The sequence below is a fragment of the Bombus fervidus genome, chromosome 14, assembly GCF_041682495.2.
Source record: "Bombus fervidus isolate BK054 chromosome 14, iyBomFerv1, whole genome shotgun sequence".
In the NCBI taxonomy this organism is placed as follows: Eukaryota; Metazoa; Arthropoda; class Insecta; order Hymenoptera; family Apidae; genus Bombus; species Bombus fervidus.
Genome location: NC_091530.1, coordinates 10,179,603 through 10,192,093, shown reverse-complemented (window position 1 = coordinate 10,192,093; position 12,491 = coordinate 10,179,603). Strand labels below are relative to the sequence as shown.

At 26.2% G+C, this 12,491-nt stretch overlaps 3 protein-coding genes across 4 annotated transcripts; 1 reads left to right on the top strand and 2 right to left on the bottom strand.

The window, feature by feature from the left end:
* Positions 1–73: 73 nt before the first annotated feature.
* On the bottom strand, positions 74–3,218 carry LOC139994026 (uncharacterized). Its single transcript, XM_072016287.1, has 5 exons — positions 2,700–3,218; positions 1,751–2,026; positions 1,267–1,615; positions 791–1,178; positions 74–720 (listed from the first exon to the last, which is right to left on the bottom strand). The coding sequence occupies exons 1-5, from the start codon at positions 3,126–3,128 to the stop codon at positions 531–533; spliced, it is 1,632 nt and encodes a 543-aa protein (XP_071872388.1). The 5' UTR covers positions 3,129–3,218; the 3' UTR covers positions 74–530.
* A 718-nt stretch (positions 3,219–3,936) lies between these two features.
* On the top strand, positions 3,937–5,011 carry LOC139994031 (transmembrane protein 177). Its single transcript, XM_072016305.1, has 2 exons — positions 3,937–4,087; positions 4,157–5,011. Exons 1-2 carry the CDS (start codon positions 3,987–3,989, stop codon positions 4,953–4,955), a joined length of 900 nt encoding a protein of 299 aa, XP_071872406.1. The 5' UTR covers positions 3,937–3,986; the 3' UTR covers positions 4,956–5,011.
* A 218-nt stretch (positions 5,012–5,229) lies between these two features.
* On the bottom strand, positions 5,230–12,218 carry LOC139994022 (uncharacterized). Of its 2 annotated transcripts, XM_072016281.1 has the most exons (9): positions 11,836–12,217; positions 11,562–11,649; positions 11,314–11,483; positions 10,877–11,218; positions 7,073–10,814; positions 6,487–6,803; positions 6,277–6,306; positions 5,846–6,148; positions 5,230–5,596 (listed from the first exon to the last, which is right to left on the bottom strand). In XM_072016281.1, exons 1-9 carry the CDS (start codon positions 11,920–11,922, stop codon positions 5,573–5,575), a joined length of 5,103 nt encoding a protein of 1,700 aa, XP_071872382.1. In that variant the 5' UTR covers positions 11,923–12,217; the 3' UTR covers positions 5,230–5,572. The 2 variants fall into 2 exon arrangements, with proteins under 2 accessions (XP_071872382.1, XP_071872383.1); XM_072016282.1 differs by lacking the exon at positions 6,277–6,306 and having other exon boundaries at positions 11,836–12,218.
* Positions 12,219–12,491: the final 273 nt, after the last annotated feature.

The following is a 12,491-nucleotide window of genomic DNA, read 5'->3' as shown; positions in this document are numbered from 1 at the left end:
ACAATATAAAGAATATCGAAATTAAAAAAAAGCAATATTTCAAAAAATTATCACCAATCAAAAAGACCACAACTTCTTTATATGTTTCCTGTAATTATTTGGTATTGATATTATGGTTTACTAATTTATAGTCATATTAAGCACAACACAGTAAAGTATATTTCAAATATCGAATCATAAATTTCACAGCACTGACTTCATTACCGCGAAGTTCTAACTGATCTAAAATATTTCAAGATGGCATGTTAAGCCCGCCATTTTCAAAACGTACAATAATACGAACCTCCGGTAACTATCAGTCTGTATAGAAAGTACGACTTCTTTTTTTAAGAATGAAATATATTAATTATTTGAAACAACATATATATATTTTTAGGCATTACAAAATAATTAAATACTATAATAGTAAAACACCTGGGTAAATGTCCGTTTAAAATGACGTAATAAACGTAAAGTTAAAGTATGCTTATTAATTAAATAATATAAATGAAGATAAAAATAATAATTTATCGCTTTAAAAGGTTAGCTTTTTATTTCTTCAATATTCCTGGGCTCATCTTGATAGTAGATTTCATTGATTTCACTTTGATGGGTATTGTTTTTGAAACTTTTGTAGGTGGTTTAATCATTGACATACGAGTATTCGATGTATTAAGTGCTCCCAAGTTTGGTGATGCCTGTTGTTCTGGAGATACAACCTTTTTTGTTGTCAATAAACCTCTGCAATTTTTGAAATAGCTTAATTTAGATATTTACATATATAAAATTAATTAATAAGATTCAATTATACCTGTTCGATAGGTCGGAATTGATCGTGAGATTTGTTTTACTTATGCTGTACTTTTTACTCGCCAAAAATTTTTGTCCTGTATCCGAAGATTTTAACAACGAGATATTAGAATTAGCAGTCGAAGGAATGTGAAAGCTACTGCGACGAAGCGTCGGTTTTACGTTTTCTTGCTCAGGTTTTAAGTTCCTTCGTGTCGTAGATTTAGGAAGTATTGGTTCGATACTACGTCGTGCTCTCGGCGTTAACGTCAAATATGCTTTTGATCGCGTCTGTTGTTCATTCGTCGATTTTGATAAAGGTTTGACGATTGTACATGTACTTGATCGAGTTGATTTATAGGGACTAAGAATAATAGCAGGTGCTGATCTTATGGATGTACTGTCATTATCTATTATGAAGATAAACAGATCTTAATAATTTCCAGTAGAATATTACTATCTTCAAATAATATTCATCTATCTAAATAAGATAATTGCCTTGAATAGGAGAAGTATCATTCGAAACCTCTGGTTTCTTGATCCGTAACACCTTAAGAGCCTTTTCTAAGTTTTTATATGCCCCTAAAACATATTCAGTTACAATCCTAGGATTCTCAATTTCGCTCTGTAAAGAAATTTGCCCTAAGGAATTGGATAATTCAGAAACTACAGAGGGAGAACTCGTAAGCTTTGGAGGTGACGGCCGTGGTTCTTCGTTTAAACTTTCGGTTTCGATGTCCCATGTTTTCTGACGTTGTAAAACAGGTTTAATTGATTGTATTGGAGACATAACACGATTTGCAGATGGATTGGAATTTACACTCCTACTTTTCTTCTCAGGAACACACTAACAATGCATAATCAAATTAGTTAAAATATAAATAATAAAAATATCAATATTATTTTTATATTATATAATATTATATAAATATTATATAAATTATATTATAATAGTACAATATTATATAAATGAAGTACCCACTTTTAAACTCATATCACCTGTATGAAGAAACATTTCCGGTTCTGTATGACTTCGCGTAACTCCAATGTCTCCCGTTAAATTATTCTGCGCGGTTTTACAAGACGTATTACTTGTTTGTGAAACGTTTAAAATGTCCATATATCGATTGACATCCGATTGGCATACGATTGTGTCGAATAGTTTATATGATACATCACGCAAAAGTCGAACAACATCTTTTGATAAACAAGGTAATAAAGTACTACCAGTTTCTTCGATTTTTTGTGATATATTGTCCTGAAAATAAATACAATATTAAAATATTCTTACTGTACACTTCTTACTGTACTTTTCATGATTGTTGATTAAAATCGTAAACTTGTACTAATTTTTTTCTGAGGAAAATAAAGAAGATATATTTAAATCGATATACTCGATATATTTATTAATTTTTTGCTGTCAAATTTTAGTTTTGGACGTTGTCGTATTTCAGATAAATATTAAATTGCATAATAGAGGTATATCTTTACTTTCATTTGCGCAAGTTATACATTATTTAGTTACTTGAGCTATTTACATATGTAGTAAATGATGCTTAAATTTAAAAATATTACTATACATAAAATAAAAATTATTCCATCCCGAATATAATATTAAACGCTATAAGCATTAGATAATTTATTTTAATTGTTAATGCTTTCATAAGACCCAAGTTCACGTGATTGAGAAGCTCTCAATTTAAGCATTTCAATACATTTTATATTATTTATTGCTCCCCCCCTTAAGTCTATAAATGTTGGAAGTCAATAAACTCCAAATGATAAACGATGTAAATACTAAAATTAATACACATTTAAACTTTAGAATTCGCGCGATCACCTCAGTAACAGCTCAGCATAGTTTCGCTTTAATACTTAGATAATACCAGGTTTAATAGAAATTATGAAAGAAATTATTAATTTTTGCATACGGTGCTTCCAACAGGTCCGGTACCACTAATAGTCCAAAAGGATGCGTCCTTAATGTGATCAGAATTGGGACATTTACATATGACTCCTCCTAATTCTAACACTGCCCTCATGTTGGAAATATCGCATTCGAGTGCAACTCTAAGAACTCCTTGATCAGGTGTTTCAACATTATTATCGTTCTTTCCTGAGGCATATGAATCATCGTGCCTTTCAAACGAGAGTAGTTTAAATCCGATCGCTTGTAAAAAACTGGCTAACGTTGCTACGTCCGGTTTTGTTGAATGTCGAATGTCGCGCATTTCCTCATTGTTCCAGTCAGCATGCGCATGTACACCAGATATCCATTTGAGTACCCACTGATAAAATTTTCGTTGTGCACTAGATTGAGAAGCATTTTGACTGTTAGGAACACACGTGCTTGTATCCATCCTGAGAACTTGTAAACTGAGTGTCACCAGAAACGAACTGTTCTTGGGATTTATGTTTAAATTTTTTTTACCAGCAACCGAAAGTATTAGTAATGAACCTACATACATATACTAATATTAAACATATAATAGTCCCTGCTATTGGGTTATAAACATTCAAAATGATACGGATAACGATAAACGAAAATATATACAAATTACAAATATCTATATAGATTTAATCTTATCGCAAACATCTTTTGTGCTATTTTTTTTCGTAAGCTATATGCAACATCTATATGATAAATGATAATATATGATATACATATATTTTTTTGAAAATATCATATAAATGTAGTATTGAATTAGAGTTTAATTATTTAATGATACATAAAAAATGTATATAGCCTAACACTGTATAAATTATAAATATTTATTTAGTATACACAGTATCTGTTTGATGATGTATTAGAATAATCGTATATAATTCGTAAAATACATATTTTATGTGGGCCTTTAATTTTTGTTTACATGTTTGTTACATGAATATAATTTGGTAACAATGTAATTCAATGTAATTCAAATTAATGTATGTATTTGAATTATTTTAACAGCATAAAAGTTATATTGCAAATTTTATAGATATTTAATTATAATGTCAATTAATATGTTACTATATTGCGTTTCATATTTTTAGGTTATACTTAGATACAAATAAAACAAGTTGAAAATTACGCCTAATTTTCTTAACTATGAATGTTTTTTATTGACTTCTATAAATTGTCATTTATCTCGATTCATTTTGTTATATTTCTTTATTGTAAATCATTATTTATCTCATCTTCTTTATTTCAGAATTTGTAAAAAAGCGGTTTTACAATGGTAATAAAAGCTACTTTGATAGCTGGTGCTCTAACCATACAATTATCTCCACAAACTTTCTTATTGCAACAATATAGAAAAATTAGAGCCAGATATGAGTAAGTATAAAAAAGTGTGAGAAGATATTAAGAATTTTATAATGTAATTTTGTAAAATTTTATAAATAGCTTTGAAAATAATGAAATACCAGTACGAAAAGATATTCAAAGAAGATTTAAAGAAGTACTAGATGATGTAAATGTAATATATAGACCAATGATAACAGAAGAACGTATTAAATTTTTTAACGTTCATGATATAGAAATGTTTCATGCTGGAACAACGTACTCAAAGTATGGTGGCTTAGTTGGAATTCCAGTGAATTTTGAATATAATGATATTAATCATGTAAATAATGGAAACATATCAATTCAATCTGCATCATTTCAATGGGATGCAGAGGCTACTGAGGAATTTCATAAGTCTTTAGTACTCTCAGAAAATGCCCAAAAATTTGCTATAGCTCGACAAATTTTAACAGTCGCAACTTTTGATCCAATAATTAAAAGTGTTAATGGAATGGTAGATGCAATACTAGGAATAGCAGTTTATGAGTTACTTCGTTCAAAATTAAAAGTTACCAAACAGCAAAGAGGTAAAAATGCTTTATGTATGAGTATTGCTGCAATTGGATCTCTTATTCTTACCTCATCAACAAATAATGAATTAGATTATTATAGAGAGACAGAAGTCAATGAAATAATGTCTAAACTTAGTAATGAATATATTCAAGGTGGTGTGGAATATTATGAAAAATTATCACAGAAGAATAGGGCCTTAAGAGTACTATTGGGACATAAGGGTACATATATGTATACACCTGTTGGAAATCAGAATACTTGGTTTATTAAAAAAAAGATCCCAATTTCTGAACAAATAAATTATTTTAAACAAAAAATGCAAAATATCCAGTCTCAATTAGTGTAGTATGTATTTTCAACATTTTATGTAAATAAAACAATCATAATAAAATTAATGACAAATTCGGAGTTAATAGTACTTCCATCCTAAATTAACTTTATTTATCAATACATATTAATTACATAATTTATATACAATAGAAATATTATTTTTAAAATACTTATCTATATGAAATGAAATTTAATTTTTCAAGTTAAACTATTTATAACACATATAATGTTGACAATTTTACACTTCGTTATATAAAAAATTACAAGAAAGCAAATACATCTGTGATAACTTTATAACAGTAAATTTTTATTCTATTAACAAATTTATAAACGGTTATAAAAGTTAATAGATAGTAGTATGCTTATAGATGAACAGCTAATATTTATAATCTTTTTATCATAGAATATATATATATATATATATTAGGAAGCAAGGTAATCACATCTAAAATTGCTTCTACCTGTAAATTGTGTCAAGCTTTTTACAGTATGTATTTTCTACATATTACATATCATATATTGGCAGAATAATAGTCATCTTTTTAAAATACATATTCCATAAATAAATACAAGATACTTACAATCTAATATACAAAAGTACTTACACAATTTTTAAATATACAGAATTTTGTATTATGCGAGACCTAGAGAACCAAGCTGAAACATCAAAAAATTAAGATTTAAAGTAGAAACACTTTTAATGTATGCAATACATATAATAAAAGTTATAAGTTGTAATATATATTAAAATAAATAAAACATTCGAAAAAAGCTAATTTTATTTCTGTTTGTTAACAGGTATTTATTTTTTATCTGTTATAAATTAATATTATTAATGTTAATGTTATGTTAATGTTATTAATTAAAAATATAAATATTCTTTCAAAAAATTTAAAAACTTTTTACCAGTGTCATTTTATCTTCTTCTTTCTTAAGTACTTTTGCTGTTTGTTCTTGATCAAATTTGACAACTGCAGCGATCACCCTAGCAAGCACCATTGTTTCTCTTCCCATCATGTATTCAAATAAAATGTTTCTAAGATATTCAATCTCTGTTGAATCTTCTAGTGTATCATGTCTTAACTTCATTAATTTTCTAAGTTCAACTAATTCTCGCCTCTGTGCTGTTAGGGTTTGTTGAAGAGTGTGAAAAGAACCAGTATTTGATTGTACAGCTGCCATTGCAACTCGTGAAGTGCTCTCTAATTCCTAAGTAAATTAATCAAAATTAGTAAATTTTAATTTTTTACTTATACTACTTATTTTTATGTTTAAAAAATAATGATAAAAGTGCAATTAGTAAAATTGGAGTGTTTACAAATTTGAAAGAACTTTACCTTGTTAATTAAATCAGTTTGCATATCAGGCTGAAAGAGACACAAGTATAAATAAAATTATAAAAAATGAAAAGATAATTATATGAAATTAAAATAAGTAATATAAATGTAACAAAATCTTAAAAGTAAATAAAAAACGAAATATAAAATAAAACGTCATTTTGTAAATTATGAGGTATTACTATTTTTTATAACTTTGTTGTAACCAACCCTCCTTTCATTTCGCCATTCCTGTGTTAATTCATTAATCTCTTCTTCATGTTTTGCTTCCAACTTATCAGTTTTCTGTTGCACAATTGATTTCCATTTCTTTTCTATTTCTTTAATTTCATCTGCATGTTCTTTCTTCATTATTGTAATTTTTTCCACTAACTGGTTTATATCTTTTGCTTTTTGTGACATTAAATTTTTATTTTCTAAAATTAGATCCTCAATTTGCTCAGATTTGGCTGTTAATTCTATTTGGAAATCTTTTAATTGCTCTTTATATTGTTGAATAAGATTTGATTCATAATTTTGCTGACGATCTAAACAGGGAAATGCAATAATATATTTACAAATATATTACTACAATATTCTTGTATATTTATTATCATCATATACAAGGTGATTTTTTCACTTTGTATATGGGTTAGGGTTCGATAATTTAAAAACAATCTCGACGAGATGATAACACCGTATCAGTATATGTAATCTATTATTACAAGCCGAAATATCATCTCTGTTAGAGCGCGGGATAATTATATGTACATATATATAAAATGGAAACAATATTATAAAAAGAATTCTAATTTACCAAATCGTTTTTCTAGTGCAGCATGTAACTCTTCTTCCTTATCATGTAACTGTGCTTGAAATTCCTTAACTAATTGTTTTAATCTCATGCTTTGCTCTTCCTCATTTGTTTTTAATTCTTGTTTCAAAGTATCTACTTGATTTTTTAATTCATTACTAACGAAATGCATTTCCAGTTCTTTTGCTTGAAATGTTATTAATGCTTCATCTAGTTGTGCTTCTAATTTTTTATTTTCTTTTTCCAATTTGTCATTATTTTTAGTAGAAAACTCATTTACTATTTCACTACTACTTATACTTTTTACTTTTTCATTTAGTGCAGTATTTGTTTCTCTAAGAACCTTTATTTCATTTTGTAATTTTTTAAAATCTTCAACAGTAGTTGTTGATTTGTCTGTTTCTATTGCTACTTCCTCTTCCACTGATGAAGATTTTAACCTTTCAATTTCTTTCAACAATTCCATATTTTTAGTATCTAGTAATTTTAACTCTGCCACTTTTTCATCTACTATAAGTTTTAATTCATCTATTTCCATTGTTAATCGGTCTTCTATTACATCTTTATTCTTTATTTGAGATAATAATTCCATATTTGTAGATTTTAATGTATCAACTTCATTTTTTAATTCAATATTCTTACATTCTATTTGATCTAAACTGGAAACCTTAGATTCTAAATTATTTACATAAGATTGAAATTTCGTATTCATATTTTCTAATTCTATAATTCTATTTTTTAAAGATAAATTTTCAGTAATTAATTCATTGTTTTGTGATTGCTTTTCTTCTAAATCACTTTTTACTTTATTTAAGCCATTTATTTCTAATCTTAAGTTATTAATTTCCTCTTCAATATTTTTTAATCTTGCAACTTCCTTGTCCAAAAGTTCTAAATTCATTAGTAGTTCTTTATTTTTTTCTTCCATGTTATTATTATTCTCTAACAATAAATTTAATTTATCTACTTCATTATGTAAACTTGTATTTTCCTTTGTAAGATGTTCTTCAATTTCTTCTACTTTTTTCTTGGATGAAGTTAATTCTTCAAGTTGGAAATTCAGTTCCTGATTGTTAAACTGTAATTCCGTATTTAATAATACACTTTCATTTAACCGATTTTTGTATGATTCAAGTTCTTTTCCTAATTGTGTATTTTCAGTTAGTAATTGTTGATTGTGTTTGTCATAATTTACAACTTTTTGTTTTAAGTTTTCATTAGATTCATTTAATTCTTGATTATGTTTTAAAAATTCGTTTTGCTTATCTTTTAGATTCTTATTTTCCAAATTGGTTTCATTATGAATTAATTTTAGCTTTTCTAATTCAGTAATGATTGCTGCATTATTATCTTTTAATGTTACTATTTGGCAGTTTTCAGATTTTAATATATTTACTTCATTTTCCGATGTTTTTAACTGTTCTAATAATTCTGCATTTAAAGTTTTTACTTCATTAATTTCGTCATTTAATTTTTGAATAGTGGCATCTTGTTTTTGTTTAATAGTTTTTAACTTTGTTAATTGTTGAATTTTTGTTTGTATTTTTTGCTGTAGAGTTTCATTTGACTTCGTAAGCTCAATGATTTCATTTTCATATTTTTCATCTTTGGCTTTTAAATCAACTAAAAAACTTTCTTTACATTCTAATTCTTCATTTAAGGTACTTACTTTTTTATCTTTTTCAGACAAATTTTCATTTAAAACTTTTATTTCTGATTCTAAAGTGTTTATTTTTTCTTCTAATTTATTGGAATTAAGGTTTTCAGATTTTAATAATGTAGCAATCTTTGTTGCTTCTACATATTTCTGTTCTAATTCCTGTAATTTTTTTGTATTATTATTTGCTTCTTCAAGTTGTACTTTCAAATCAGAAATTTCATTTGAAAGTAATTGATTCATAGCATTAGCATTGTTAAGTTCTTCCTGCAAAGATTTAGATTCTATCATTAATAATTTCACTTGTTCAGGTAAATTTCGTAAGTCATATAATTTGAAATTGAGATTATCTATCTCAGCTATAAGTTTACGATTTTTTGTATCAACTTCGCATTGTTGCTCCAATTTCATGGACATCTCATTTAGTTGTTTGTTATAATTTTCCAAACTTATTTCCAAATTAGATTTAAGATATATAGTATCTTTTAATTCAGTTTGTAATTGTTTATATTTTTGTTTAAGTTCTTCAAATTCTTGTAATTTAGTTTGGAAATTTTTAATTTGCAAATTTACACTATTCTGAATAATATTATTTGCTTTTAGAAAAGCATCAAATCCATTCTTTAAAACAGAAATTTCATTGTTAATCTCCATGAAACATTTCACTGTATTGCTTTTAATATAGATGTTATCTTCCTTTAATTTTTTAGTAGAAATTTTATAATTTAAAATATTTTTAATTAAATTATTTTTTTCTTCGTGAAGTGAAGTAATATTAGAACTATCTGTTTGAAGTCTATTTTTAAGATCAGAGATAGTAGATTTACAGGATTGAAGTTGTGTACATACTCCTAATAACTCAGTATTTTTAATTTCTAACTCATTGTTCAATGTAATTATCTCTGTATTGTCTTGTACTTTTTCTTTAAGAATTTTCATTTCCACCTCCTGATTCAATAATCTTTCTTTCGTGTTTTCAAGCATTGTTTTATATTCATGAACTTTAGCATTGTAATTTTCACATACTTTATCTCTATCAATTAGAGCATTTCTCATATTTTCTAATTCTTTATCAAGACTTTGTATGGTAGCTTGTAATTTTTCAATTGTTGCTTCTGCTTCTTTCCTTTTTTCTTCAGCAACAATTTTATATGCATTTTGTTCATTTTGAAGCTCTGTATATTTTAATTTGTAATTTGAAAATTCCATATATAGCTCTTCTTTATGTATTTGATATTCTTCAGTAATCTTTTGCAATTCTTCTAATTTATTTCTTGTCTCTTGAAGTTCAATTTCCTTTTCATTTAATTTAGACTTTATATTTTGATATATTTCAGTATCATGCACTTTTGTAGTTTTTTCTATGTTTTCTTTATTACAATCTTCTCCATGATGTTTTGAGCCCATTTTTTCATCTAGATCATTTAATAATTGCTGCATTTCTTGCTTTACTGGTTTTAAAGCTTCTAATTTTTCATTTGTTATATCTTGTACAATTTCTTTTTTTTCTGAATCTGAATTTTGAGTACTATGTGATAATTTTAGTTCTTCCACTTCAGCTTTATATTTATTAACAATTTCACTTAGATTCTCTTTGGATTCTGTCACATGCTTCAAATCCAATTGTAGCTTTTTGATTTGCTCTTCTTTATCTTCTAATTCTCTGTGTATCGAAAGTTTATTTTCAGCTAAGGATATTACAGACTCTTCCTCGCGTTTTTTTAAAATAGTCATTTGATCTGTTAAACTTTTAATTTCTGTAGATGCATAACTCAACTCCTTTTCCTTTTCTGTATAGGAATTTTTTAATGTTTCATACTGAGATTCTAATATATTTTTTTCTGTTAATATTTCAGAAAATTTTTCTTTATTTCGTTTCAAAGATTCTTTATACTTCAAAACAACATTTTCCAATTTTTTTAGTTTATCTTTTAATTGTGTATTTTCGATTACCAAAGCATTTTCTTCAGAACTAATTGATGATCCAGTACTTAGGTCAATGAGATTATCTTTTAAATTTCCTTTATCATTAGTAGTATCTGGTAAAGTAAATTCTAAGTTTGGTCCAGTCGTTTGTAAAAGTTTAATCTGCAATGCATATAACATTAAAATCTGATATAATACAGTAATAATAAATTTTTTAATATTACCTTTGTATTTAATGTATTTATTATGTGATCTTTTTCTTCAATGTCATTTCTCAATGCTTCTTCCAAATGAGCTTTGGCCTGTTGTTCTAACTGACACTGTTCTTTTAAGTCAGCTATTCTTCTTAATACTTTATCTTGGGTTTCTACTAAGACTGATTCTAACTTGCCTTTTACCCTTTCCAATTCTTTATAATGTGTTGCTAAATCTGTATATCTTCCACGATATTTGTGGTATTTTGCTTGCACTTTCCGATATGCTGAATATATTTGGTCTTTTGAAATTTTATCTAATTGTGGATTTATATTTTCATCTATCTCACTAGCAGATTGATCCATATCAGACTAAAAAGGAAATGAAAATGAACAGTTAATTACATTCAAATATTAATAATTTTTAAAAATATTATATCTTCTTGATGATAAATGTTCTGTAATACCTGTAAATGATACAAATTAGCAGGGCTTTCATAGATTGGAAAAAGAGATGAAGTATCACTAGTAATACTGCTAACTGATGATCTTCTTGAAACACCTATAGAATTTGACGTAGGTGACATTAAATCTACATTTTGAAAACCATGTTTTGCAGGACTATTTTTGGGAGTTTCTGTAAATAATCACTTTTATACTTAAATTCTTCTTAATTTAAAGAAATAAAGTAATAAATAAAAAAAGAAAGGCTTACCATCTCCTTCCTCCGTTAAACTAAAATTGTCATTAGATACAGATAATTCTTGTACTGAACTGTTGGACAAAGCAGGAGATACTACCGCCTAAATTAAACCAAGTTATTGATATACAAGATAGATACTTAAATTTTATTTCAATTATATTAGTAAATCAACATATATTTAATTATCAGATATGACAAATGTATTTTTTAAAAGTAATAATTTTATTTTATTAAGCAGATTACAAAATACGTAATTTATGTCTTAATTTTATATAAAATGTCAAACCTGTGCTAGTTGTTGCATGCTTGCCTGTAACCTGGCAGGCGATTGTTTCATTTCTTCCGCGAGTTTATCTTTAAATTTTTTAAACATTTTGGAAAAATTTGTATGATATTGTAGTTTTTTATTAAATTATATAAATTTCCATAGATTTTTATTTACATCAAAATTAGGTTGGGATCGAAGACAAATGTCAAAATTTAAACGTAAGTACAAGCATTATCCTATATTGTTTGAGAAAGTATTTTCAGAAAATATGCAATTCATTGATTATCAAACAGAATATTTAATCCTTTGATATAATATATTTTTACTGCAATATTAAAACTTTCACGTGAAAACTATGTATACGTAGCACAGTTATTGCCATTGATGTTGATAACAGTAGATTGAACTGAAACCATTTTTGAATGAACGTAGATAAACTGGTTCATTGTATGATTTTTGTGTATTGTATATAATTTTATTTCTTTCAATACTTATAATTCTTCTAAGTAATTAGTTAGAAGGAATAAATAAATAAATAAATATAGTCGGAAATAAAAATTATTTCAATTAGAATTGAAATATAATATACTATAGGGTGATCATATAATTATGTATCAAAAAATATTTCAGTTTCTTATAATATTTTTAGTAATTTGAAATATAAATTGAATCGA

Coding starts and splice junctions, on each gene's coding strand:
- LOC139994022 (XM_072016281.1), bottom strand. CDS start 11,922: ATGTTTAAAAAATTTAAAGATAAACTCGCGGAAGAAATGAAACAATCG. Junction 11,484..11,561: donor TTTAACGGAGGAAGGAGATG/GTAAGCCTTTCT, acceptor GATTATTTACAG/AAACTCCCAAAAATAGTCCT. Junction 10,815..10,876: donor TAAATACATTAAATACAAAG/GTAATATTAAAA, acceptor TATGCATTGCAG/ATTAAACTTTTACAAACGAC.
- LOC139994031 (XM_072016305.1), top strand. CDS start 3,987: ATGGTAATAAAAGCTACTTTGATAGCTGGTGCTCTAACCATACAATTA. Junction 4,088..4,156: donor AAAATTAGAGCCAGATATGA/GTAAGTATAAAA, acceptor TTTTATAAATAG/CTTTGAAAATAATGAAATAC.
- LOC139994026 (XM_072016287.1), bottom strand. CDS start 3,128: ATGGATACAAGCACGTGTGTTCCTAACAGTCAAAATGCTTCTCAATCT. Junction 1,179..1,266: donor TGATACTTCTCCTATTCAAG/GCAATTATCTTA, acceptor TCTTCATAATAG/ATAATGACAGTACATCCATA. Junction 721..790: donor AATTCCGACCTATCGAACAG/GTATAATTGAAT, acceptor CAAAAATTGCAG/AGGTTTATTGACAACAAAAA.